This window comes from Ixodes scapularis, unplaced genomic scaffold (genome assembly GCF_016920785.2).
Source record: "Ixodes scapularis isolate PalLabHiFi unplaced genomic scaffold, ASM1692078v2 PGA_scaffold4__175_contigs__length_147842914, whole genome shotgun sequence".
Taxonomy (NCBI): domain Eukaryota; kingdom Metazoa; phylum Arthropoda; class Arachnida; order Ixodida; family Ixodidae; genus Ixodes; species Ixodes scapularis.
In genome coordinates this window covers 140,816,911-140,844,627 of record NW_024609879.1, presented here as the reverse complement: position 1 = coordinate 140,844,627, position 27,717 = coordinate 140,816,911, and the positions used below count along the sequence as shown (strand labels likewise).

The 27,717-nt window shown below is 46.8% G+C and overlaps 1 protein-coding gene across 1 annotated transcript; it reads right to left on the bottom strand.

Annotated features, from left to right (window-relative positions):
- Positions 1-375: 375 nt before the first annotated feature.
- On the bottom strand, positions 376-27,654 carry LOC8027884 (alpha-(1,6)-fucosyltransferase-like). Its single transcript, XM_029969623.2, has 8 exons — positions 27,593-27,654; positions 21,499-21,652; positions 18,699-18,813; positions 15,622-15,874; positions 9,455-9,644; positions 7,577-7,750; positions 3,116-3,269; positions 376-1,356 (listed from the first exon to the last, which is right to left on the bottom strand). The coding sequence occupies exons 1-8, from the start codon at positions 27,645-27,647 to the stop codon at positions 994-996; spliced, it is 1,458 nt and encodes a 485-aa protein (XP_029825483.2). The 5' UTR covers positions 27,648-27,654; the 3' UTR covers positions 376-993.
- Positions 27,655-27,717: the final 63 nt, after the last annotated feature.

Sequence of the window (27,717 nt, the reverse complement as noted above, 5' to 3'; positions counted from 1 at the left end):
GCGCCGAAGGACCAATCAAACAGCGTAAAAAGCGCAACGTCATGGCGTGCTCTCTGCGCTTGACTAGCCGGCGGAGGAGCAGTGCACAGAGAGACGGCGAATACCGGCTGGTATCACCAACTGCAGAGAGCACGCCATGACGTTGTGCTTCTTTCGCTGCTTGATTGGCCCTTCGGCTCATAACATCGGTGGCGAATTGTCTGGCTTTGGTTTTGCGCTTCGGCATATACAGCTCTGGCGTGCGTATCAGTGTGGCAAGAAGCACGCACTGCTAACCACGTCGGGGTCATCTGCCACGAGCTTTCCAACTGGCTCCTGGTTGGATCAACCTTTTGCGTCCTTCGAACTATCGCACAACACACACACCCGAACATTTCGTAACGCCTTATCTCTGTCTGTGTCAAGCAAGGATAACCGATGTGATCCACGGGTGCCGCAATCATTAATATTGAACTTTTGTGTATGTTGAACTATTCTGAATAGTTCAACCTTGTCTTCGTTCCTCTCCCAAATCGGTTAGAAAAGTAAATGGTTGTTGTACGTGTGAGTTGCATCTTGATTGTATATTATGCATTCTATATTCGCGAGTGTTTTCCGATGGGATTGGATGAGCGAGTCACTTTGCTTGTCTGTGTCGCGTTGCAGCAAGGCACTGCCGAGATTTTGAACTGTGTATAACGGCACTATTTTCTTTTTTTTCAGATATGTACAGTTTCACTCCTGCTATCGCCTCCACGAGGTGAGCAGTATTACTAAATAAATAAAAACCTAGCACGTGTCCCTGAGTAGAGACAGGGAGGAGGAGGGTAGCGCAGTTGCCCGCGTGCGTGTCCATCGTCGCCCCCAAGGTCGCCCCTGCGCTCTGCTACAACCGGTTCTGTATACAGGCTGTTCCCGGCATTCCTTTCGGCGCTGCGGGTGGCGCTGCGAGCTTTGCAAAATAAATAGGTTCAAACCCGGATGACGCTTTCTTTGTTCTTGCAAAAGCTTTTTTTAAGGTAAGGGCGAGGTAAAGGCCTTGAAGTTTACAACACGGTACGTCTGCGTGGTTTTAAACCTCGGATACTGTTTGGTTTGGCCGCTCTTGGAGGGGCCCAATAGGCGACCCAGGTTGAAACCGTTGTTGTACTTCTTTAAAATCGCCTCGTAGAGTGCCCAGATGTTCGAGGGTTTCTCAATCAGCACGCCGGCCCCTGGCCAGCCAAGTTCTTTCTTCGACGCCGGTCGGTTGCCGTATAGCGCCTTCACCGGTGGGAAGGAGATGGATGCGTAGTAGTACTCCACGTCCAGAGAAGTCACCCTCAGCGAGGCATCGGGATGTCGGGTTTGCATCAGCTCGTAGGCTACCCGGCAAAACTGGAAAAAGAGACGGAAACACCATTTCGATGAGGATGCATTCTTCACCGCTCACTTACGGTAAATGACCCACATATCCGCAAAAAATCCTCCCCTTTCGGCGTTGACAGATTGCGTCTGAGAGAACACAGGCGCGTTGCGCTGTTCTTCTAGAGATCTACTCAAAAGTGAGGCAATAACGTTCTCGTACAACAGAAAAGCGTGACTATGATATAGACCGCCACGCGGAACGGCTCTGTTTACCAACACGGCCGGAAGGCCGCGCATGCGCTGAAGATATATGTGGGCAAAAGCGGCCAGGCTCTCCGTGTTTTCGCCACTGCGTTGTATGGCGTGCGCTCGCTGTTGACGTTGTAGGGACGCTTTTAGCTTTATTTGTGCGTCGTATTTCCTGACAACGTATGTCGTATGCTATGCTCGACTATTTGAGCTCACTACTTGAGCCTGAACGGCAACGGTATCGAAACAAACTGTGCGTGGACGGCGTTACTTTCGAGGATCCGTACGCCGCAAACAAAACCTGCTGGAGTTCCGACGCGAAGTTTCTGCCACCGACGTCGGTGGCTCACGTCGCCGTTTATTTAGTTTTTTCGCCAAGGCAGTTCACGGCCGACAAGGTGCAGGCGTACAAATCTCTCGAGGCCTATACGATTACTTCGAGTAGGTTTCCGCACTGCCGGCGGGATCAGCAGACTGTGGGTCTACGGGAGTGTATTTATTAATTGATTAAATACACACAGCGTCTTCGAGTCAAGGTATGATATTTTTCCTACCTTCATGACCACGAGGCATGACAAGCAGTAACGCTTTGTCCGTTCTGCAGTCTTGGCGGTAACACCTATACCCACGCGGTTATGTTTTTATTTTCTTAGTGCACAGAAGCTTGGCATTGCACTTGCTTGCACCAGCAGAGGAAGTTGAAGTATCCCCACTCTGGGTTGTGAAAAAATTCCACCAGGAGGCAATACCCAAATTTCTCACCGCGGGTCTAGAACACTGTACCGCGGGTGTTCACTGGACGCCATATTTGAGGGCGATGTTTAGAGCCCGTGCTCCGAAGGAGTGGCAATGTCGACGGTGCCAAATGCAAGTTGCAAAAGAACTGTGGACGCTCGTTGTCAGCACGCGCTCAGCAACCGCGCACAGAGCTATGACTGTCAGTGAATACAGCGTCACCTCGTGCTTGACTTTAGGGAAAAACAGAAAAGAGCAGCTGACGATCAAAGAGACGCTTGAAACGCTCTCCACCTGGTATAGCGCTTTAACCGTCTCTCCTTCGCCACGAAGGAAGAACGTCGAAAACTGCACCTGGTGACACCAACAGCGCGTCGCATGCGCACCCCGCTCCTTGGCCGCTGTTATGGCGGCCAAGAAGCCCCAGTCGCAGTCGTAATATTGTCCAAAACGTTCGAAGCTACTAACAATAGAAGCATGTAAGTTCAAAGTAAAACTATTTCCTCCTGGTACACACATACCGAATGTATCAATAGTGTGCTAGTTAGCAGGTCTTGTGAATCCTAACAGCTGGGCCGCGATATTACTTTATGCAAAGACGACGATAGCCTTGACGATGCACTTTTGGAACTGCTTGATTGGCTTCCTTGGGCCGTATACCGTCGGCTGAGGACGGACATGGGTGTCTCAACGAATTAAGAAAGTACACTATCGGTATTTAACGCACTCCGAACTTGGCAGCAATATTCCGATAAACGACGGTGACCGCAAGAGCAGCAATACGGATCGAACAGGGTTCACTCACCCCAGAGGACAATGTGCAGACCAGAAAGTCCGACTCGGCCAGCAGGGTGATGTCGAGCATCACGCCCAAGAGCGCCGAGTTGTTTCGTCTGGTGATCCTGGTTTGTGCCTGCTGGGAAGACACCTCGTTGTTGATCACCTCGTACTGGGGATATCTGTGGCACCAGAAGAAGCATGTTGCATCATGTCGCCTGCTCGCGGTACTGGGCAGCACATTCAAACGTCGCGCCCCTAGTGGCCAAGTGGAGAAACTAACCCGCGGGACGGCAAGCACATAATTCATTTGTGTTTGGGACGCAGCGCGTGACGGCGGCGTCGCGTGAACTTGACGTTACAGTGTCACGTGACTTGACGTCGTATTACAGCAGGTCATGTGACGTCATCGCGTCAATTAACATCTAAACTTGGTACAGGTGGTGCCAATGCACTCCCCAAAACAATTGTTTAATGTCTTGTGAACAAATGTATTCTGGCTCCTTAAATACAACATTTTATGCATCATATATAACTTTAAAGATGAGAGGCTCTAGTAATCTCCTTCAATTCTATAATCCTGGCTGTGAACAGATCAATGTAGTCATAGGCGTAGAGAGAGCATCGGGGCTCGTGCCCCCCTGGTAAAATCCCGGGGGCGGGAGGGGGAAAGAAGCGGAGCACCCCCCCCCCCCCCCCCCCCCCCCCCCCTTTTCCCGGGTTCGGGCCATGATTCTTACCGAGACGCTGTTCACGTGCCATGTAACGAGTTTCTAGTACCACATTGCCTTTATTGACAAAATACATGAAAAATGGAATCCCGGCGTGCTTTCGCGGGGGGGATTTTCTGCTTGCGCGGAAAAGCACCCCCCCCCAGGGTAAATGGAAAGTCTACGCCGCTGAATCTAGTTAGAAACTGAGAGAGAGGGAAAGATGGAGAGCGCAGCAGGGCAGTGCGCAGGCGAGCTGGTGGAAGTTTATCTCTGTCATTTATCAGCTCTGCGGCGTAGCCGATCCGAACACAAGGCGTTTCAATGAAATCGTTTAGCTGGGTTAGAGACGCGTTTGTCTTTATTTTTTTCTTCAACTGTAAAAATCTTTTCCTCCTCCTGCTCCAGTTTCGGGTTAAGGTCATAATAAGCTTACCATTTGCGGCGATAATTATACCACTCCTATCTGTCTCGAGATGTCATACTATCCGCATTTTCGTCTCGCATTTTTTACAGCGAAGCCGTTTCTGGCTAAGGTTCCGTGGATCTTTCGTCTGCGTGACTAAAAACTCTACGCACGCACCACCGCACGCGCACGCCTTCCCGGTATAAAAGATTCGAAGTAAAGAACCAAAAATAAAGCGTTGACGAATGCGCGAGCAAGATGCCAATTGTTTTAGGCTTTTCCTTTAGAACAGTTACTACTGGCAGACGCCAGTTCGGGGTCCATATCACATGAGCCCGCGAATGACGTTTTAGCGAACAGCGACATTTGAGCGAATCGACGTTTTAGCGAAAAACGGGGCCGCGCGTTCAGCCGCGCTGCGCTTTACGCCGCTTCGCGGCGACAGTCTGCGGCGGCTCATTATAAAAATGTGAACCCATTTGGCCCACCCGAAAACGCCGCTTCGCGGCGTCCGACTATTCGCTAAAGTGTCGTTCGGTGAAACGTGGGCGTTCGCTAAAACGTCATTCGATCGAGTGAGTGCGTCCCGACTCCCGAGAAGCAACGCGCCGACGAAGAGCAACGGCGGGAACGCGGCAACGAGAATAGAGAGTTTTAGAATGGAAGGCTCCAACGTGTCGGTTCCCTGAAAAACTGGGGGACCCAAACGTAACTAGTTTGGCGACGACAGCTTACAGAAATCATGTTTAGAACGCTCCGCAGCGCGCTTACGTTTCCCGCTTGCAGCGCCAATGCGGCTAACGAACGTTATAATCAAAAAAGAAAAATATTAAAAAAAAACGTAAAACATCTGCGCTTAGCAAGCATTTTTTGTTTACAAAAATTAGTTCAGCTGAAACCAAATGAAGCCGGCTAAACCGAGATACGATCAGTATAAATGTTGTTGGCTGTATTGAGCCAAAATAGTCCAATCCGTAGCACACTCGCTCGTTCTCGTTTTTGGCGTTCGTGCGGCACGTTCACCGTGTCGCCGAAGATTTGGGCCTTCAACTATGCCGAAACAGACGGACGCGAGCGAGCTTACTACTCTGCGAGCAGCTGCTCTATATCGATCTGAACTGTAGTGATTCTGAAGCCTTGCGAGAATAGTTTTCAAGTTACAGGCTTCGTGTCACGAACGAAATCAACTCGGAGCCTCGGAGATAGCGATACGATGCTATGCCAACGGTTTCCGGGTCTTTTTAGGCTTAGAAACGGCCGGAATCCGAAGATGATCTTTAAAATGGGGCGAGCCCACCGCTCATTCTTTGCGACTTCCGTGAGATTAAGCGAAGAGAAAGCCGGGGGCTGCACCATTCATTGGCAATGAACCTGGTTAATACTGCCGCGACCATGACGAATTTGCTCCGAAGTGAGGGGGAAGGACGCCGCCATGTTTGCCGACGAAACCCGGCCCAAGGAAATGGGGGCCCAACGCTATTTCTCGAATTTTGCGTTAGGGGCGAGCGCCAACCCAAAACTCAGTTTGGGCTGGGCGCATGCGCAGTGGGAGGCACCTATTTCTTTGGGGCCCCCATACTTTGGGGAGAAGCTCCTCCCACAAGCGTGATACGCCCGTTTCAAATTCCTCCGCAGTCGAAAGAAGAGAAGAAGCGACCTTTGTATTCATCGGAGGGGGAACCGAGCCCTTGAAAGCAGCCTTTGTATCTATCAGAGGGGGAAGCTAATCCCCGAAAGTCGTATTTGTTTCCATCGGAGGGGGAAAACTCTAATCTCCCTCTCGTGGCTTCTACAATGCTAAGTCAAAGTCGAAGGATAAAGCAAATGTGTACTGGAAGGCAAGACCCTCCTCGCGCGTTGGCCGCGACATCATGGAAACGATGGGACGCCATTGGATGCGGAGGTGGCGGAGGAATACATGATGCGCTTTGGGAGGGGCATTTGCCGCTACTTTCTTGACCTGTAACTTGCTAATGTCAGAGGCGGCGGCGGGCGGCAGACACCACTGATGAAGATCGTGCCAGACAAAACGACGAACCTCGCAAAACAAAAAAAAAAAAAAAAAAACGGAAAAAAAAAATTGTGTCACGTTTTTGTCATGAGCTAAACAGCTTCGTGGTCATCCACTCTCAGAAAGTGGAATGGCTCAAGATTGTTTTTTCTGACTAATTATCGATGATAACAATAATCTCACAAAGTAATATTACTGCGCGCCGTTAAAAAATATTTCTGTTTGAAACATTTTTTATATCTAGCATTTTATCTAATCAAACAAGTTTTGAATATCAAACGTCTTTACGATGGTTCGTTCACGCTGGAAGTTTTTTTTTTTTCTTTTGCCGTACCGCGCACGAGGCGCTCGATCACCTTCTGCGCAGTAAAATATGTTTCTATATAGATTTAGTTTTAGCTTGTCAGGCGCGTTTTTGTTCGCTAAAATTTGTTTGCACTAGCGCCACTAAATAAGCTACGCTTCAGAGTAACGACACTTGCCTATCTTGTGGGTTAAAATCGTGGTTGCCAGCTATCTGAAGCTTTATCTGAAATCACAGGAAACACCTTTTCGCCCTCCAAAAATGTTTCAACAGTTCGCAACAGAGCAAGGCAATATTACGAGAGCTTCCTAACATCGAATCAAATGCTGAGGAAGTCCCACTTTTGAATCATGACGATCGGAAGTTGCGTCTGCTCTGCGTACGAGTGCATCGTCAATGGCGGCGCCAGAACAATGTCGGGGAACGGAGTGCCGATACTCTAAGCGCAGTTTAGTGGCTCCAGTTTGCACTACAGCAAATCCACGTGCGATTCGCTCACTTCCATACCGTACCGCGGCGTCCGTTGGCCAACGTCCGTGACCTTACCGGAGGGGCACTACTTCCTTGTGCTCTAGGCGGTGTCGGCGAAACGCGCTTCGACGCAGGAATCTACCAAATACACCTGGAGCCGGACTTCGTCGGCCTCATGCAGTCCTGCCGTGACGACGGCGGTGGCGAGGTCGCGAACCGCCGCAGAACAAATGGACCGGCAACAGGCACACCATAGGCAGGTGGCGTGTGACGTCAAGCCTGACGAACACCGACGTCAAAGAAAAGCAGATCAGGGGTTTTTCTCGTGGATGTCCAAACAGACGACGGACTGCCGGACTCTTCACGTGGCGGAGAAGTGTCCCTTCACGCGTTCTGAAATATCCTGTATCTGGACACCCCTTTAGAACGCGGAACCGAGCTCGTTCGACGAGTGCAGTGGAGACAAAGGCCTTGTAGACTACCCACAGATCATTCCAACCAGACCCCGGTATTTCGACATGCCCGAACGCTCTGGTCTCCTCCTCACCCTTCGTTTCGACCCGCACAAAGATTATGAGCTGTCTTACTTTGTCCGGATCTCGTCCACGACACGGGGTTCGTCCGTCGCCACAAACACCCTCTTCTTTTCGACGTGCCTCGTCAGAGAGACCTCGGCGTAGTAATCCTCCACCCGGACCATGTACTCTTGGACGTCGTGAAAGGCTGCCTCCGTGTGCTTGTCCGTCCTCCTGATGTGCACTCTGGGGAAATTTCTAGGATCAGATGTAGTCCGGTGAAACTCACGAGGGTAGGGTGAGGGAAAGAAAGGCCGGGGAAGAGGAGGAAGCAGACGGAACGCCTCTCTTTAGCCTTTCGTCTGCTACCTCCTCCCGGGCTTCCTTCCCCTCACCCTACCTTCTTGAGTTGCGACGGACTATGTTGCTCGTTATGTCAAATAAGAGAGTTGCGCCCATTCTACGTGGGTGCCAACACCAAATGGATCACAAGGCTTTAGTCCTGAACTTCATACGTCGATGTAGATGGGGCGTGTATCGGACTCTATATAGTGCTGCGTGAGCGTATGGCTAAAACTAGGTTTCAATCGGTCAGAACACGAGTCCATGTCGAACACTGACGCAGCGCTCGTATTCAATACGGGGCGTGCGCTGGCCGTCAGTAGGTGACACGCGTTTCGTTTCGGCTTGCTTCCAGCCACAGCCGACGCCAGGCGAAAATCAGTCCACTTCCATTTGGATTATGGAACTAAAAATGAGGCAGTCCAGCTGCATTCCAGCTGGGTCCAGCTGGGTCCAGCCGGGTCCAATTGGAATCCAGCTGGACTGCCTCATTTCCAGAGTCCATAATCCAGCTGAAAGTGGACTGATTTCCTCCTGGGACGCTACGATGTAATGGGACCGATCAAAGAGCGTCAAAAATGCAAAACACCGAGCCTTTTCTGCTTATGATCGGTCCAGCGATGAGAGAGCACGTCTACAGAAACATATGACAAACACCGCTGCGCTTTTGACACTCTCTGAGTCGTCTCATCGGCACGTAGCGTCGATTGCGCCTGTACTAAGCTTAAACAAAGGATACAAAATTCTGCCGTACGACTTTTTTGTGGTGTTGCTAGGGTAATCAATCAGAAAATGACATCACCAACTAATCGTCTTGGTGTCCCTTTTTTATCGGATGAAGTTTGACACGTAGGGGTTCACACGCTCCTGAAGCTTCGAACAAACTGTGGCGCCCTCATTTCGGGTAGTACACAAGGCCACCAGACTGGGCCTCGCTCAACTTTTGGCGACTTCACTGAACGTTTTTCTTTGCTGAAGGACGGAAAAACACCTTTCCTTTCGACGTCCGAAGTCGGCTATAGATTCAACGCCAAAAGACAACCGAAAGTGCCAGATTCATGGCACCGCAGTTAGGATACGCTTATTTCCTTATCCCTGGGCGGTGCTGTCAAAACATCAAGCGTTCCGACGCTTTTTTTTTTAACACATGATTTTATGAAACGGCGTCTCTTCGGCTCGCGTTCTTAGCTTTGACGTGTGCTTCGGTAGTGCTCGAGTTTTTGTTGTTTCTTTGTATTTTCCTCGTGATCGCGTTCCGCACCAGAGCAGGCACGCTTCTACATGTGTGAGACGCTCAACATTGCACTACCCAAGACAAGCCTTAACAAGTCTCTTTTCGCAACGCCCCCTGGGCAACGCAGGATCCCTGTATCGCAGTGAAGCAAAAGCGACACCGTGTCTTAATTTCTCAAATAAATCTGTCCTCGTTCACTTGTTTGTATAATTCTTGATCCCGCATGATCTCAAAAGACACGGCAACCGATGCCTGGGTGCATTTTTCTTTAATCTTAAAAATGGTTATATATCGGCGCGCTTTTATTTGTCGAATTTTAATTTATACTGCTTTTCAGGAGCCCTGGTATATATGATAATAACATTGATCCTTACCCAACGATAGGGTGCTTGTATCCAGTGGACGTCTTGAAGTCCGTGATTTTTTTTAACGCCGTGGTTTGGAGCCTGAGTATGTAGCTCATGAGCTGTCCGTACCACCAGGCGAAGGGGCTTCCGTGATTTGCCACCAGGGGTTCGGCGATGGCCGATGGAATGTCAACGATGTCCTCCTTAACCTTACTCACTGCACAAATGTTTTAATTTTTTAATAAAGTGTCAATTTCATTGTTTATACAGCAATGTTTATGACCCCCCCCCCCCCTTTTTTTTGTTTTTGTTGTTGGACACGTTTGGAAGTACTAGGGTTGCTAAATTGATCGAAATCACGGAAGATATATCCAATGGCCCAATTCTAGCAATGCCAATCTTTCTGGTAGATGTGAGTGGTCCTCAAAAAGGTCTCCAAACGTTTTGGCTAACAGGCCTGATTGAAGACATGCCGCAGTCACGAGGGCCGGAAAGTGAATACTACACTATATATAAAGGAGGAAATACTAAATAAATATGCCTAAATAAGAATTCAAATACAGAAAATCAGACAAGAGCAATAATTTAAACGTAAGGTGGGTGAATATGTATAGTTCAATATTTTTAACGCAACATTTGATGATATTTAAATTACAAAATCGTTGTGACTCAGAGAACTGACTAGACATAAATAAAAGCATAGAAACTTTGGCATATTCACAGCGGGCAGAAGGCTAACACGAGTTGTCGATCTGGTGACGTAGAATGCAGAAGTTATGTTATGACAGTAAGCACGATATACAGAGGACGCGAAGGAATTTTTTCACATGCTACGCAGGCATGAAGCAGGGAACTACGACTAATAATGCTGGCGATCACAATGAGCAATAATAAACAAAATGGCGAGAGAACCCGCGTTCTGAGGCAATTTTAAAGCATGTATTGCTTTTGAACGCTACCCCCAATCCCAAACTTTTGTGCGCTCGCCCGTTCGTGCATTTTTCGCTAAATTTAGCGAGAAAAGTGGCGTCACGTGACCTCGTGGAATTTGATGGCAAGTGACGTATACGTCAACTCAGTTTCCCCGCTACATTTAGAGGGAAAATTAATGTCGAGTGGCCAAACCGTCAATTCAGTTATTCCGCTAAATTTAGCAGGAAATTGTTACGTGTCCTATACACTAATTCTGTTAGAAACTAAATTTAGCGGGAAAATTCACGTCTTGTAAGCTAAACTCCAATCCAGCAGTTTCCCCGCTAAATTTAGCGGGGGAAATCGACGCACGTGACCTGATGTCACGTGACCTGATGCCACGTGACCTGTACAACCATTCAGTTTCCCCGCTAAATTTAGCGGGGAAATATACGACACTTGACACGCCAATTTCCTCACCCCCTCCCTCTCCCCCCTTCCCCCTGCTATTCTCTCGACATCCTTCCGCCCTCCCAGATAACTTCGGTCAGGGTTCTCAAACTCATTTGATGTCGGGGGCCATGGTACCCCACCCGCGAAAGTTCGAGGGTCAATCTAAAGAGGGGGGATTTTTATGGAGGACAGACTTTATGTTCTTGCTTCTGACATCTGTAGGTTTGATTCGTTTTGAAGACTACGTTAGGCTCTAATTACCTGGTGTGATAGCAAGAATTAAAATGACACCGCCTCGCCATATTGCTGATATTTTTCGTGCAGAACAAAAGAGTACGCTCGATTGCTCGTTGCTCAATTCAAATAAAAAGTTTTTTTTTTTTTATTTTCTTTTTTAAAACAAGATAGTACGCACATTTGCCCGTTGCTTAATTCATTTCATTTGGGAAGTATTCAAACTCGAGATGTTTAAAAAAAAAATGTTTCTTCACACGACGGTTATTGCACTCTGCGGCGTCCACGCGGAATGAATCGCTGCATGTCACATTATTCACGCGAAGTTTTGCGGTGGAAACGGCTTTAATAATTTCGCTTAGGCCGCTCAAGTAGTCAGACATTGCCAGGAATACGTAGAATCAACAATTCCAACGTGAAAATGAGCACGGGGACTCATACCGACAGCGACAACATCGCATTTCAATGATTTGTTTAGGGGCGACGGCGAGCTTCTTGCCCAAAATCCATCGCGGTTGCGCGGCGCTGGTGGCGTCCGCTAGGGGCGCTCCGGTTTGTTTCTAAACATGAGTTGGTCTATACTGTGTGCGTTGCGAAGAAAGCCACTGGAAGATAACAGGCACGACTGCCAAAAGATTGAGTGCTCAAAGGAGATATAATAATAATATTATTAACATTGTTTATTTTATGTGCTCAAAAGCAACCGCTTGGGTCTTTACATTGGGGCACACAAAAAGATAAAAATAAACAGAGCACACGCACAGCATCAAACGTACAAATTAACGTCACTACAAATCGGGGGCACACTTCACTCAAAATGTAGTACAGTTTCAACTTTCAACTAGACTTTCCAAGCTCCGCATTGTAGCAGATGTAACTGACTGAAACCACGCGGTTACATTCGAAGGAACGCGTATTATAATTTAAACCCTGAGACACGCGGGAAATAAAATAACGCGCAAGACAACACAAAACATAATGTCTTTTTTTATTTTTGGATGATTACGATACAATCGATTCTGTAGTGATTTCGAGCTCATCCAAAGCTGGCAAAATTAGGCAATGCCAACTTTAGGACACAGCTCCGTTTATATTCATACAATCTGGCTGGCGTCTTATCTAATATTTTCAGGACCAATGCAAGGGATGTCATGCCTTTTTTAGTTACACTTCGTTCTGCACCCCCGTGTGACGACGCTAATAAAAATAACAGATGATGCAGGCGAGCCGGTGAACTTTCAACATCTTGAACATCCGTTTTTGTTTTCTCGGGTGTTCCAAGATGTTGACAACATTCCTTATTCTCCGAGCTTCCCTGGACGCCGGAAAACTCGATATTCCTCGAAATAAATTTGTCTAAAAATTTCCCGGAACAAACACTTTTTTTTTTGACAGAGGCAATTTTAATACCTAAATACGAAAAAAAAAAAAAAAAAAAAAAAAAAAAAAAAAAAAAAAAAAAACAAGGGTACCTTACTAGAGCTACATTTTCGGCGGAATTGATGGGCGTTCGGCGATGCGCCGTTTATTTTTGCGGTGACGAAAGCCCTGTAACTGTTTGGGGCGAACGCGCTGTATTTGCGCTATTCCATTGTTTTGAAAGTGACTAAAATTGAAAAGAAACTATTTATTAAAGCTTAAAGCCTTATACCTTTCATCGTTCAGTCGACCTTGAAAGTCCTTGAGCGAAAACACGTCGGCGACATGAAAGGTACCAAAACGTTTACGCGACCACTCAGGCGAATTAGAGGCAAATATTAAAGAAGGACGACAAAGCGAATTAAAAGGAATCAAAGTGAATTAAGAGGAATTAAAGTGAATTTAGAGCAATTAAAGAGAAGTAAGAGTAATCAATGGGAACTAAGAAGGAATATAAAGCGAATTAAGAGGAATCAAAGTGAATTAAGAGGAATCAAAGTGAATTAAGAGTAATTAAAGTGGATTAAGAGGAATTAAAGAGAAGAGTAATCAAAGCTAATTAAGAAGGACGACAACGCTAATTAAGGGGGATTAAAGTGAATTAACAGGAATGAAAGTGGATTAAGAGGAATTAAAGCGAATTAAGTGGATGACTAAGCGAATTAATATGATGACTCAGCACATTAAAAAGGATGACTCAGCACATTAAGAGGGATGACTCAGCGAAGTAAGCTGGGTAATTAAAGCGGCTAATTAGTGTGGCTAATTAGTACGGATAACAAAGCGTTTAAAGAAGGTCTTGGGCTTTCGCCTTCAAGTCGTCTTAGGGATAACAACATAAGAGACCCTGTGAATTTTTATACAAAGCATTCCCAACATCCTTTTGCCATATGTTCGGCAAGGGCCTTCGCGTGGTCAAAGGCCTCAGCTGGTCTCCCAGACTGTATCCGGTGTCGTCATATCCGAATCGAGAAAGGAAACGAAAGGTGACAATGCTCGCCGATAGCAAGTTCCAGTAGAAAACGAAGCCGTTGAGACAGACAGCCTTTTGTGCTCCAAGGAAAGATAGCAAATGAATGAGTTCTTGTGTGGAGAAGCTGCCGCATGGAACCATTCCGCGCGGTGTCACGGGAGCACACCTTCAAAAAATATTTTCTCACTTAAAAAAAAGTATTACTTCGTTTAAAGTATATAAATCACAAGTTCACATGGCGCTCTATCGCTTGAGTGGTCTGGCATAGTTTTACTTGGACCACCTCACTGGGAAATTTGCTAATTTAAACCAAAATGTCGTCTCGCGCAACTTTACGCATTGATATAACAAAAACCTTTTGTTTTAACGGTAAAAAGCTATTTTATACAAAAAGTGTATCAACAATAGATGCGGAAAACACTCCTGGCACGGGTATACAGACTTCCAAATTTAAACAAAAAAATCTCGAAAACGGCACAATTTCATCATTTTGTCTTCAATTAAAAGCAAACAAAATATATCACTATGTCATTTCAAATTGACCTCATATGAAGCACTAATGCGAGCAGAATTGGACAGAAAAAATTGTGCGTTGATATATAACTAAGGATCTGTACTTTTGGCAATTTTTTTCTAATTGTGCCTAGTTTCGCGCCTCTCCGGGAATTTCAAACAGCGCTAGCGCGGCCAAAAAAAAATTTTGTGGACGATAATATTTAGGCAAGTGACTATTCAACACATAAGGAACCCCTGTGATTTTTTCACTAAAGAATCGGCGACGGTCGAGCGTCAGGCCTGGGACGTTTGGCATGGGATAACCCAGTAGTTCTTTGAAAATCAAAACAAAATATATAATTATTTTACGTAACGCTCCCCACATATTTATTTATCTGCTCTCCTATTAAGTTCATAATTTAAGTTCTGTAAGCGTGCACACTATGGTAATGTCAATTAAAAAAAAATGAAGCCTATATTTTGCTGATGCATACAGCATGCTCGGGTGTCGGTTGTCGGTGCCGCCGGCAAGGGCTCACCGGCGATTGACCACCCGAACACACCACAAAGGCTCGTTCGCACGCTTGCAACCGAGTACGACCGAGAGAGGCAAGACCGGTCTTTAAAGCGCCGTTCACACTCTTGTGACCGAGTAAGACCGAGAGAGACCAGGCCGGTTTTTAAGCCTCTTGCGACTTCTTAGGGCCGGATGCGCTGCATGCAGCGGAGCTGGTCCTACGAGATCGCGAGAGGCTTAAAAACCGGCCTGGTCTCTCTCGGTCTTACTCGGTCTCAACAGTGTGAACGGGCCTTAAGCCTGCTGCGATGTCTTAGGACCGGGTGCGTGTGCTGTGGAGCTGGTCCTAAGACGTCGTAAGAGGCTTGGTCTTGTCTCTCTCCGTTCTACTCAGTTGCAAGTGTGTGAACTGCGCTTGAGTTGATCAAATGTTTACCGAAAATTTTACAGGTTACCAGTCGAACCGCGATGGAGGTTCGACAAAAAGGTTCGGGATGTCCCTGCGCGCTACCCTTACTCCACCGATTTTTTCATTGTCTCCGATTTGCTTGAAATTTTGCTAAACTAACCAACAAACATCGCGAAAATAGTATCCCAAATATTAGGTCAAAATATTGTTTTTTCGCGACGTTATTGAATTTAGAGTTTTGGTCGTCACCGTGTTTTTCAAGCTCGAAATCTCTACTGGCAACAATGAAAAAGTGACGTCAGTGGAAGGCAGGGGTTCACTCTTTGAGCTGTAGATTTTGTTTTAAACTGATTCGAAGCAGTTTCATGGTGTCAAATGAATGCTTGGGAAGCTCGCTGCAGTACCCGCGCTCCAGCGCGGAACAAATGATTGGCATATTCTATTTTTTGGCTGCTTGCTCGACTGGCAAGCCTGCCTGCCACTGACGTCACGGCCCTGAAAAGCGCGCGTATATTTGAATGTTGGTTTTTGCATCATTTTCATTTGCCGATTTCGCAATAACTATTATGAATTTCGCGATTCTAAATAGCATACCGGAGAGAGTAAAGGCCGGGGAGTCAGAAAATGTGGTTAGTTGAGGTAGCTCAAAAAATCGGTGGAGTATCTATCCCTTTAAGGCCCGTTCCGATGATTAAAAACCGGTCTGGTCTCTCTCGGTCTTACTCGGCTTGTAAGAGTGTGAACGGGCTTTTACCGTGATGACCCAGAGAGTTACCTGTTACCTTGTGGGATTGGGTTCTTCCTCGTGCCCCTCGTGTCGGCATCCGTACAAGACGGACCCAAGATCGGGAGGAACGTCTTGACCCACTTGTTCCGGGGGGCGTAGGGCCACTTGGTGGTGTCCACCACGAGCGTCCTTCCCCCTCGCAACGCCAGCACCAAGCAGTAGAGCAGGTAGTGGACAGCCGACGCCAGTCCGCTCGTTTTCGTCAGAGGACAGAGCAGCTTCGGAGCCAAGCTGCAGTTGCCCGGATTCTGGAGAAACACCCAGGAGGAGAGAGACCTTCGTGTTACCCGAAGTCTGAGCGCCGCCGACGCATGGTTCATTCCGTGTCAAACGTCCGAGACGCTGTGCTCGACCATTTTCGATGTTTAAAAGAGAATTCAAAGTCCTTTACCCCGAATTTCCTCAAATATTTTCACCGAATAGTTTTTTTTTCGTAGCGTGAACGTGGTTTGGTCTTTTAAAATGGGAGTGAAATGGCGGTTTTTTTTTTTTTTCGAAACGCTTCATAATTTGTTTTATGAAATTCGAAAGCCTTTTAGCTTGCTATGTTGGGAAATTACACAAATGCTAGCACTTTTTATTTTCATTTTTTAATTATTGTTTAGCTCCTGGCGAATATATATATATATATATTGTTAGAAGTTCTGTAGATGGTATTCCACAGAAAAAAATAATTTCAAGCCGTACAAATAAAAAAAAACGTAAATAAGTGTTTTTATTTTTTGTTATTTTTTTTTTTTTTAAACACGCTCAAGCAATTCAGTAACGCACCGTCCTAGCGACGGTTCGATGACGCTTCTAAAAGCAGAACACGCGACGTACGCTCTGCCAGTAAAAAAAAAAAAATCTTCCTGCCGGGGAATGCGAGGTGCCGCGACACCGTAGGGCACAAATGGCGGACGGAAATGGCGAACCGAAACCGGACTGACGCTCGGCCAATCAGTGGTACAGTGGCAATGGGGAACTTCGTATGGAAAGACGATGATTCTTCTTGAAGGTGAGAGTATGAATCAACCAATGGCGCTAGAGGGGCTTTTACTATGGTACCCATGAGGTGCTGGGGGTCACCTGATAACGCTCCTTGACACCTGCTCTTTCTCGCCTCAATTTGCCCGTTCCCTCGACGCTCTATAGCGCCGTTCACACACTCGCAACCGAGTAGGACCGAGAGACACAAGACCGGCTTTTAAGTCTCATTTTAGCGGCCGGCCGTATCGGCCGAGAGGCTTCAAGTTTCAACCCAACAGCGGAAGTGACTGCCCTCATGTAAGCGGTCGTCCGGCACGTGCTTCGAAGTTAGAGCTCCTCACAGAGCTACAATTGTCGGAGGACGGCGCGATCTGGAGATCTCAGAACGCTCTGCAAGAACCACACGAATATGCTTAGAGCGCCCGACTTCGACCATCCGAATCGTCACTGGCTTTTCAAAGCACTCCAAGAGACCAGAAATCGACCAGCCTATATACCATGAGAAAGGAACGGAAGGCCGGGGCGGTTGGTTTTAATGACAATTATCAACAAATGCTTCATTAGATCTTTCATTTTGCTTTGCAGGCGTCATTTTACGCTTTTAGACGTCCATTTTATGCTTTCCGTGAAAGTTGAAATATATAATCTTCGACGGCACGATTCGACACGTTAGCGCGCGGTAACATTCGAGAGCATTGAGAACATTAAACCAACAAAACAAATCTGATCCCAAGTTGCTTCTAACGCTGTGTTGGCGAGGCCGCGATAATCAATTCAGCAGAAGCACAACTATAAGGCCCCCGTTTCGCCTTGTTCTCTTATTTGCACTGCATGTAATTAAATGACGCTCTTTAGAGCATATAATTCAAAACCAAAAAGTAAGTTTTTTTTTGTTTTTCAGTACATCAACAATTTTATTGACGCGGGCCTTGGGCTGTCTTTTTTTTTTTAACATGCAAGGTAACAACAAGCAAAAGGTATTCCCTAAACTTATTCCCACCCTCATAGGCTAGAATCTACATTACCACGCAAACATGTGTACACAAAATACTTTACCAAGCCAGCTCTAAAAAAAATAAAATAAAAAAAGGGTCAGTGCATTTACGTCACTGCAGGCCGCTTGACATAAGACCTACGAGATTCACTCGATCAATGGCAAAACGTCAAAAACACCTTTCAAGCGAAAAAAATAATAATAAGCAAGCAATGTGACACTGAGGACGACATTCGCTGTTGCGACGTCGTGATAAGTGTCGCCCTGGAGCTGAACTCCATGGGACGAATATGTTGCGAATAACCGACGAATTTTGCCCGAAGGCTTTTGCTCTGCGCGTGGAATCACCACAGTGGCTGCTACGTCACGCGCAAAGCGAGCGTGACGTCGGGCGGCGTTCGCCAGTTATTCGTCACATAATTCGTTCCATGGATCTTTCAGAGCGCTCGCTCTGAGGATTGCACTGACTGGCTCTGCAGCAGTTTTGCTGAAAACATTATGCGTGGGCAGTTTCTTTCTTTTTTTTTTTTGTTTGTTTTTTTCGCGCTGCACGTGCGCAGGGAGAGTAATTGATGGAAAGTATGCGATTGGAAGGATGAGCTCTGAATGGAAGGATTAGTGGGTCGACGCAAAAGCTATCTGCCTTTATCTCTATCCTACTGCATGTTCCCCCCAATCAGAGCGAACAAGCGCATCGCGTCCGTTCCTCGTGGACTGTCTCGCGTTCGAATGCCGGCCGCCGCCGTTTGGCGTCCGAACGCGTTCTAATGGAGTGACCAAGGCTGCTGGCCTTTGCGACTACTCACTAATCCTTCCAATCAGAGCCCGGCACTTTCACGTCACCGCGCTCTCGTCTTTTTCTTCCAATGACGTCACTGGGTCAGACATAATGACGGGGAAAAGGACGCGTGAGCGAGTAGCGTCCCCTCCGTTCACGAGGCGCTTCTGGCCACCAGAAAGAGGGACTGACCGACGTCACGTGCGAGCTATGCATAGGTCTGAATTGCCAACGCACTACTCTCCCAAATTAATTTTAAAAAAAGAAGAAGAAACTAATAACTTCTATAAAAAGTAAGCTCTAGCCAAAATTGACAAAGAAATCTCCTTACTTGCAAATCGTGAATCGTTTGTTGTACGTAGATTCCAAGTTTCTTCATATTTTCCGCAATACGGTCTTGCACACCATCCAGACGCTTCAGGCGTTTGACGTCCATTTGCGCAATGCTGAATGTATCGTGGCCACCATGGAGGAACGAAGGTGCGTCAAAGAAAAATTGTTCAGATATTAGCAGCGAACGCAGCGTGCATTTAACATGGTACTGCCTGACGAACACCTATAGCACAGGCTAAGAGAAAGTCGGACACACCGTATAGGTTTTGCATTATACTGCGGTTGTTTTCTATTCTCTCCAAACAATAAACAATCACGTTTTTTTTTTGTTTTTTTTTTTTTTCCTTACGTGTGACGTGTTTGCCTTCTCACTTTTCGGGAGATATCTATATTGACTGTTTGGTAACCACGCAGTGGGAATAAAGCATGTCAACATACTCTCGAGCTAACTAATCTAGACACATTTTTAGAACACCCATTCTTGACTCTTTCCGGCATGATATCAAATATTCATTCCTAAATTCGAAATTGCCAGGGAGAAACCGTCAAATGTTAGTGATGCCAAAGCCAAAGTTCAAATTTGTCACGCGCTTTCCAGCGGGGGGACGTCACAGGTTGTATAACTTGGGAGCGCCTAAAAAAACAAAAAAAAAAACAAACAAACAGTGTTTTGTACATGTTGTTTCGTTTTTCTGGCGTGAGCATAACCAGCCTTCATTTCGCACCACTTTGTGTTACCCGTTGAGAACGAACTGAGAGAAATAGTGAAACACATGACATCACGGTTTCAGTGTTGCCAGTAGAACCCCTCAGCCTTTCAGACCAACTTTACAATCTTTCAAAGCTTCGCGAAAAAAAAAAAAACTATTGTGACTTGTAACTTGGGTTATTATAGTTCGAATGTGTCTATTACCTGACCCCTTTCAAAAGTTAGCGGCAACGTCTGTCCTCTATATTGCTTGATCGCATATTCTGAGCATGGATTGGACACGAGGCTACACGTCAGCGTTCGGCGAAAACTCCATAGAGATCAGTGGAAAACTCGGATCCACTCACGCGCTTCGTTTCCAATGGCTGGATAGATGAATGTTACTTGCTATATTCTTTGTAACGGGCGGTAACTTGCGCCACCTAGCCTAAGTCTGATAAGACAACAATGGCGACCGCCAATGTTGCCTGGTGAACTTTTGAAAAGGGTCCATTTTGAGGCGAATCAGAGTGTATAAAAATTTCGCCGAAGCTGCCCTCTAAGGTCCTGTTGGGAAAAAATGCATGTAGTACGTCACTCGAAAATTGAGAAGAATTCGAACAAAAGGCTAGCTCGCACAGTACCGTTTTCTAACGTTTCTTTAGTTATGGGCGGTTAATGTCCCGAACCACTGGACATCATCCGTGCTTCGTGTGAACCGTGGCAACGAGTCCAAGGAGTAATTTTGCACGCGACAAACGGAGCACGGATGTATCGAATACTCATGACGTCACGTAAGAAAACGTAAGGAAAGGCTTTTGTGTGATTGGGTCTTTATTCTCCGGTTATTTGCAGTCCATGACCTCGCGCCGTCAACGTTTTAATTTAACTTTTTTTTTTTTTCTTTCAGGGCCCGAAGGCATCACAGAGAGGAGTGCAACACTGTAACACAGGTATAAACGTAAAACCAATAAAAACGCAAAAATATAAAATGACAAGGAAGCATCCTTTAACAAATTCGTAATATCAATTTTAAACTCAGCAAGCTATAGTAATTGTAACTATACAACTGGGGAAAGACGATTCTAATCAATGGAGTTTTGGTGCAAGGAGGAGTGGGTGTGCTGCATCGGAGGGATCCTACCTTTGAATTAATCGTTGGTTCACTTTGACATGTAAGATTGTTCTCAAAATAGCGCCTGGCGAAACAAACTTGACGTGGCGCGTTAAAGGAGCTGAGCAACGATATTCAATTGGAATGTGTTTCTCTCTACACGAGCTCACTGGCACACCTGGGACTCAAGGATACACACACGCAACGCCATTGGCCAAGAAACTCCTTTGTTGCGGTGTAATTTCAAGGACAAAATCGATCATTTTCATTCAATCTCTCCTTTGCAAAATTTGATGACGTAACTCGGGGATCGCAGTACACCCAAGTGACGATATTTGAATGCGGTTCATAGATTGGACCCGAGCATTGCGTGGGCACTCGACTTGGGCTCGTGACAATTGCTAGCTCGAGAAGCATTCGGGTTGTGACCCGTGTCCAATCGCTGCAACGATGACAACAGCCGAGCCATAACAATGTCTAGAACTCAGCGCGTGTCCTGCGCTTTGCCAACCCCAGCGCGTGGCTATGATCAACACTGGCGGCATATAATCGGCTCCAAGACACGTGGCCGCTTGTTCTGGCTGCGAGTTGAGGGTGTGAACGCTGCTCGTTTTTCTTAAATTTTTTTCTGGGATTTCTATTGCGTTGGGTGAAAAACGAACGCGTGTTTCATAGGTCATTAACGTTAGGGATCCGTTTTAAGCAGTATTTGTGCACAGTACAAAAATTGTTGCATCGCTCCTTTAAGCAAACTTGTCTTCTTTGATGAGAACGGAATTCTGACTATCTATAATTTGGAGGTAAGGCTTTGGATATTCCGTCATGTTAAAAAAAACTGACCTGACGGCTAATCGATGACAATTCATTTCGCGATAAACGAAGAATACAACCAGGGGACTCAAATGCTATAATGGTTTCTCTCCTATTCTCGTTTTGGGAAGCATTCCACAAGTACGCGAAGTGCAAGTCTTGCTCAATAAGATATATGTCACATACCTCAAGAAGTCCATAGACTTCTCAAGAATTGGTGATTTAGGCACCTTTTTCTTCTTATCCCTCTTGGTTCGTAAATAATAAGTAAGGAAATTTCGCAGGTCGTTTATTCCAAATTGAAGTCGGTTGAATATTGTCGCCTGCTTGTCATAAAACTCTGGAGAAAAAAAAGAGCATGATAGGAACAATAAATGACACTCGCGTTTTATTTTTTTGTTACACTTTAGGGTTTTGGTAAGCATATATGTAGATCGCGAAAAAGTAACCCTCGCATAAATACTGATATTGCCACGAGGATGAAAAACATGGGCCGTAGCAGGTGCCGTGGTAGTGTCACCGGGCAGGTAACTGCGGCGAATAGTTTGAAAAAAAAAAAAAAAAAAAACGCCATTCAGTAGACGTCTTGTATCTTCCAATCATCGTAACAATATTCAAAAGCAAAAAAAGTGTTCATCGTGCAATCTCAAACAAGTCTATAGGCTCAGGCCCTCGCAAACAAACTACAGACATTCGTATGCAAACACGCAAGTGCTTGCGCGATAAACAGAGATGGATACAGTTCCACTGAGGCACGCCCATATGCACGCACTTACACGATACACAACCAGTAAACGGCCACATAGAAACTCAGACACAACCAAAAACACTCAAACTTGAACACGCGCCGTTTCCTAAGGTTTAGACACAACCACCAAATTTAATCAAAGTCCTGGGTCATGGAAAACACGCACTCAATATCAAAAATAAAAAAATAAATATAAAACCCATTTTTGTGGCTTCTAAGAAACTACAGATACGTCGATTGAAAAAAAAAAAAAGTTGCACAGAAAACCGGAGGCATTCTGTCCTGTGTGTTCAATGGGCTGAACGGCGGCGAATCTGTCTCCCCTCTAGAAAGAAACTTTGGACCGATCAAAACAATTAGGATTCATTCCTTACGACAAGCCCGCGACCACCAAGCCGATTTTCACGAAGACGTCGCCGAGCCGTCGCCACTTCTCGTGGCTGAAGACATCGCTCATCTTACGAACACGAATTGGTAAGAGCTTGAAAAACGCGCAAACGCCAAGCACGAAGTGGGTACTTGGAGTTGAATATTCATGCGTACGATTTCTTTACTAGGTGCGAATGTGGCCAATGCGCAGTGCTGCTCGACTTCGAGCTTGGGGAGTGCCTTTGCTGCAGAGAAATTGGCAGCAAACTTTCCGACCCACATTCGAACGGCTGCATTACTACGAGCGAGGAGATCCACCTCGTCTGCCTGAACATTACGACGTTAAAACTATCGTACTTCGAGATCCGCGATGGGAAACTGCCTATACCCAAGGGCATCCAGCGGCAGAACATCTACTTCCGCAGAGTAGCTCAGTGGAAAGGTGTCCAATTCATACGCAACGGACCCAGGTTCGGTCAAGAGCCTAAACATACAGTTCTTTTTTTTTTTTTTTTTTTACATTTTGCGATAATAGCACGTTTCTTTTTTACAATTATTACTGAAAGAAACAAATGTTGCGGACGAAACGTCGCTGAACTATAAATGGTATGGGGGTCCCTTTTTGACACGTGCCAACTTAATATAGTCACTTTCTACAAAATGCAAGGAACATATAAATCGGGTAGCGTCCGCTTTCCGAGGTAACTGTTCTGCAGGAATGGCGGCCAGCCATTGGTCCCGATCCCGTTGATCTTTCGGAAACTAGTGCATGCAGACTCTGCCGACCAACGCCACTTCCCGGTGCAGGACATGTGAGGCAGCTCTTCACACAACATCCTGGGGGCAATCTTTTCGTAGCCGACCACGGACGTTCACCACTGGCACTCACTACTCGATTCCAACTCTTCAATATACAAAACAACTTATCTTGAAGTGCAGAACAGCGAGTGGAACGAACATAACTGCAAAGGAATCGCACGGCCAACGGTATACCCGCAACACGTCGCCTGCACCGTAAGACGGTGCAGACACGTCGAAGCCACCTGTCCGTAGGCAAGTGGCTTCGCTTCGCCTCCTAGCCTGCACGGTGGGTGACCCTCCAACACCCCATCTAGAGTATGTAAGGAAAGACCGCGCTTGGTAAGCTACAACCCCTCCTTGGACGGACGGAGCGTCACAGAAGCACGCTCCTTCCAAGAACCATCGAGCTCTGGCGCTCCCTCCCGAGTGACGTTACACAAGGGAAACAAAGAGGACACCAAAGAACTATGCAAGTGTGCAACCCTCCACCTCAAAGAACTGTGTGATGCGACACTCGATCAGACCCAAATCCCAGTGTACAAGGTTTTTTTGTTGTATGTATGTGTGTATGTGTGCGTGTAGCGGGTACAGTGAGCCTCTATGGCATGGGCAATAGCCTTTTTACTGTTACCCGGGTTTTAGAAGCCGAATAAATAAAGCGTTATTCCAGCATTACGCCGCAGCTAACTGCACCGTAACAAAAAGGCAAAACTTGCTCGAATGTTGGATCCTCGGGACCCTATTTGTGGAACAGACACAGGAGCGTTCATTTCGGACATCGTAAAGAGGACTGTTCATTCTTTCCAACTTTGCAGCGCGACAGGTGACACGTGTAGTAATTCCTCGTCGCCAAAATGTAGTAATTCCTCGTCGCCAAAATGTTGTATTAAAGAAAATGCGGACACCCGTGAAAATAAAGAAGAGCCGGGCCTGCGTGGGCCTGCGGAGACACATGCGCGAAAAATCCATCCGATCCGACGTCCGATCCGGCAATGCGACTGCCTGATCCGAAAAATTTGGTCGCTTCAGACGCCGGATCGGCGATCCGACGTGCGTCCAACGCGCCAGATAGTTTCGCACGGCGGACGGATTGTCGGATGCGTCCAGCCAATGACAGCACAGCTGGCGCGAACGTCATGGTGACGTACTGGGTCTGGCGGGACGAAGCGAACGCGATAACAGGACGGGCGAGGGGAAGCCGGACGCGTGAACCCGAATGACCCATTCGAGAAAGATGACCGCAGCAAAGAATGCACGCGCTAGCGAGAACAAGCCCCTAACTTCGCTCGTGCGAGCTAAACCGTCAATCTGGGACCAGAGATCTACGCGCGGCCCTCCGCTGAAGTGCTTGGATCTCCTGGGCGGAGCCGAACGGATTGTCGTGTCACATGCAAGGTCGGAAGCGTGTGTCTCAAACTGTCGCGTACGGCGATTCGGAGCGGCGTTCGGACTGCCGGATCGGACGTCGGATCGGACGATTCTGCCGTCCATGTGTCTCGCACTTAAAACATGCCGAAGAGAGGCGATGCGGCGAGCCGGGCGCGGGAGCCCCGGACGGAGAGAGAGAGACGTCCGGCGAAGTTGGTGGTTGAATCGTAACTGTTTATCGTGTTCGTGGTTGAATTGGTTGAATTGTAACTGTCAACAACAGGGGGGTTGAGCGCCACGGGGGCGAAACCCTGATAACACGGGCAATGGTGTAACGGTGGCGCCATCTGGGTAGTGTGGCGAGAACTACTTAAATGAAAAAATTTAAATACTACAACACGGACGACACGGAGAAAGAAATTCCGGTGCGGGGGATGAGGAAGGGCGTATTATCGGATGGGTTGTTGGCACCGAGGCCCGCCAGTGAATCCGCACGAAGGACGAAACAGACAGTCGCGAAGAAAAGCAAAACATAATACATAATACAACAGGATAGCACATCATAGCGCTCGCCCAGTCTATACTTCCCGAGTTGTTTTTCTTTTGAATACGGATGGAAACTTGCACCTTTTACGGCCACGCGGGTTGTTTCACCGGTGACGGAACAGCAGAGAGGCTTAGCCGATTGTTTTGGCTCTCCCGCTCGGCTTACGTGTAGGAGCGCGAAAGCATTCCTACACGCAGCGCATTCCTAGAAGCAGCGCGCCACGTCTTCTTTTTTCGCACGGCGCTCCATCAGGGACATCACGCTCCCCCACTGCGCAGGCGCGGAGAACCTTGCCGGCTTCACGATGGCTTCCGTGACGAAGCATTGCGTTGCTGTGCTTTTTTGTTTTGTGTGTTTTATTAGTCGATTGATTGATTGAACATGTTTTATTACTAAAAAACAAGTAAAGCGCATACGACTCTCTCCAATCAATTGTCCACTGACATCGGAGGGAGAAGGGGGAGTCCTGGATGTTTGCTGTCGCGACAAAGTTTAGCTGTCGTTTTTCTGCTACAGACGGTTACAGACAACGCGGTTACGGACAACGCCAGTCGAAAATTCACGAGGCCAGACAACTTATACACAAAGAAATAAAGCGACAACATCCTGACCCGCGAGTCTCTGGAGGAAGACCACCCGCACGTGTGCCACCAAAGCTTTCACGAGCCAGCGCCTCCATTCTGCATAGGCTTCGTACTGGGTGTGCCTTTACAGCAAAGGCAATTCATCGTCTGGACCCCACAATCAGCCCAAACTGCTCAAGCTGTGACATTCCCGAGGACCTATAGTCAGTTACAGGTTAAGAAGGTAGCGGCAAATGCCCCTCAAAGGGAATCAGATATCCCTCCGCCTCCTTTGCATCCAATAGCGTCCCACCGTTTCCGTGACGTCGCGGACAACGCGCGAGGAGGGTCTTGCCTTTCTGTACATATTTGCTTTATCATTCGACTTTGACTTAGCATTGTGGAAGCCACGAGAGGGAGATTAGAGTTCTCCCCCACCGACGGAAACAAATACGACTTTCGGGGATTAGCTTCCCCTCCGATGGATACAAAGGCTGCTTTCAGGGGCTCGGTTCCCTCTCCGATGAATACAAAGGTCGCTTTCTTAAAAAGTGGGATCGGAGACAAGTTGGAATCCATTGAAGCGGAACAAGGAGCGTTTCCAGTGAACTCTTCTTTCGACTGCGGAGAGATTTGAAACGGGCGCATCACGCTTGTGGGAGGAGCTTCTCCTACCTTCTTGAGTTGTAACCGACTATAGAGCACCTCATCTGGGTCTGTCCAAATCTAGCGGACGCGAGGAAATCTTTCCTCGATGGACTACAGCTCGCAGGGGTTGCCCACGGGACAACTGAAGACATTCTTTTTCCCCCAGGCTCAGTAAGAGATGCCACTAGAACATTCGCCTTGCTCATAACGTTCTTAGAAGATGCAGATCTAATAGACCGGCTCTAAAGCATGGTGCCATACGCCCCGAGCCAGTGAACCGTCCATTCTCATAGGTAGTCCAAACTAGAGTAACTGTATAGGCTCTGCTCCGCAAGCGGAGCATATACAGTTACTCTAGTCCAAACTACCTCCACTCCCTATCTCTCCTTCCTCTTTTCTACTTCCTTCTTTTGATCCCTTATCACTAACCCGTCCCTACCCCGGAACTGACTCGCCCCCCACAGAAGGTGTGGCCAACATGTACCGGGAATACTCTCTTCCCTCTCACCACTAATAAAAAAAAAACAAAAAAACAACGCCAGTTTCGCTCCATGGGACAGTTAATGCTTTCGCATTAAAAGTCTGACAACAGTGAAAAGATGCTAGACCTAACTGGGTACACGGGCGGCAGACGCCATCTTCAAGGGTGCTCCCGGTTTGTTTACGTCGCCCAAGAACGAGTTTCGTAATGTGGTGAGGATAGGTCGGAGAGCTAGGGTACGTACCACACTAGGTACACAGGGTACCACGCTAGGTATTGCGTGGTACCCTACTAAACATACCGTCTTTTTTGTACACTTGCTGAAAAAAGAAAAAAAAAAAGAAATTGAAGTTAAGCTATTTTAGATGGTATTAAGACAATAAAAAAAAAACGCTTTATCGACTTTTTTTTTTTAACAAACTCGAATCGTTTGTGTGTTCGTAAAATACACCTTGCGGCCTCACTCAGAAAATTTTCGAATTCATCCACGTGACTTTTTCATGAGTCGCTCACTGTGTGATGTTACAATTTGCCTAACGTGCATTTTATAAGCCATTCACGTCACTACAAGTAGACCACGATCAAAACTTCACCTTAAAACCAAAGATTTTTTATTGCAGTATGGTACATTTTACCTATACGATTTGTTCGAAAGCAAATGGTAACTGAGACCCTCACGTATTTAGATGCAACTTCAACCATGAACTCGAAACAATTACAAGGCCCAGCAGAAACCCTGGAGATGTATGGCTCACGTTTCACCATGGTGGAATCAAACAATTCCGTGATTTTGCTTGCCGATGAGGACATGTCAGTATAGCTGAAAAAAAGGAAATGAAAGTTGTTTACAATTCCCTGTAAAGCTGTATTGGAGCGCAGC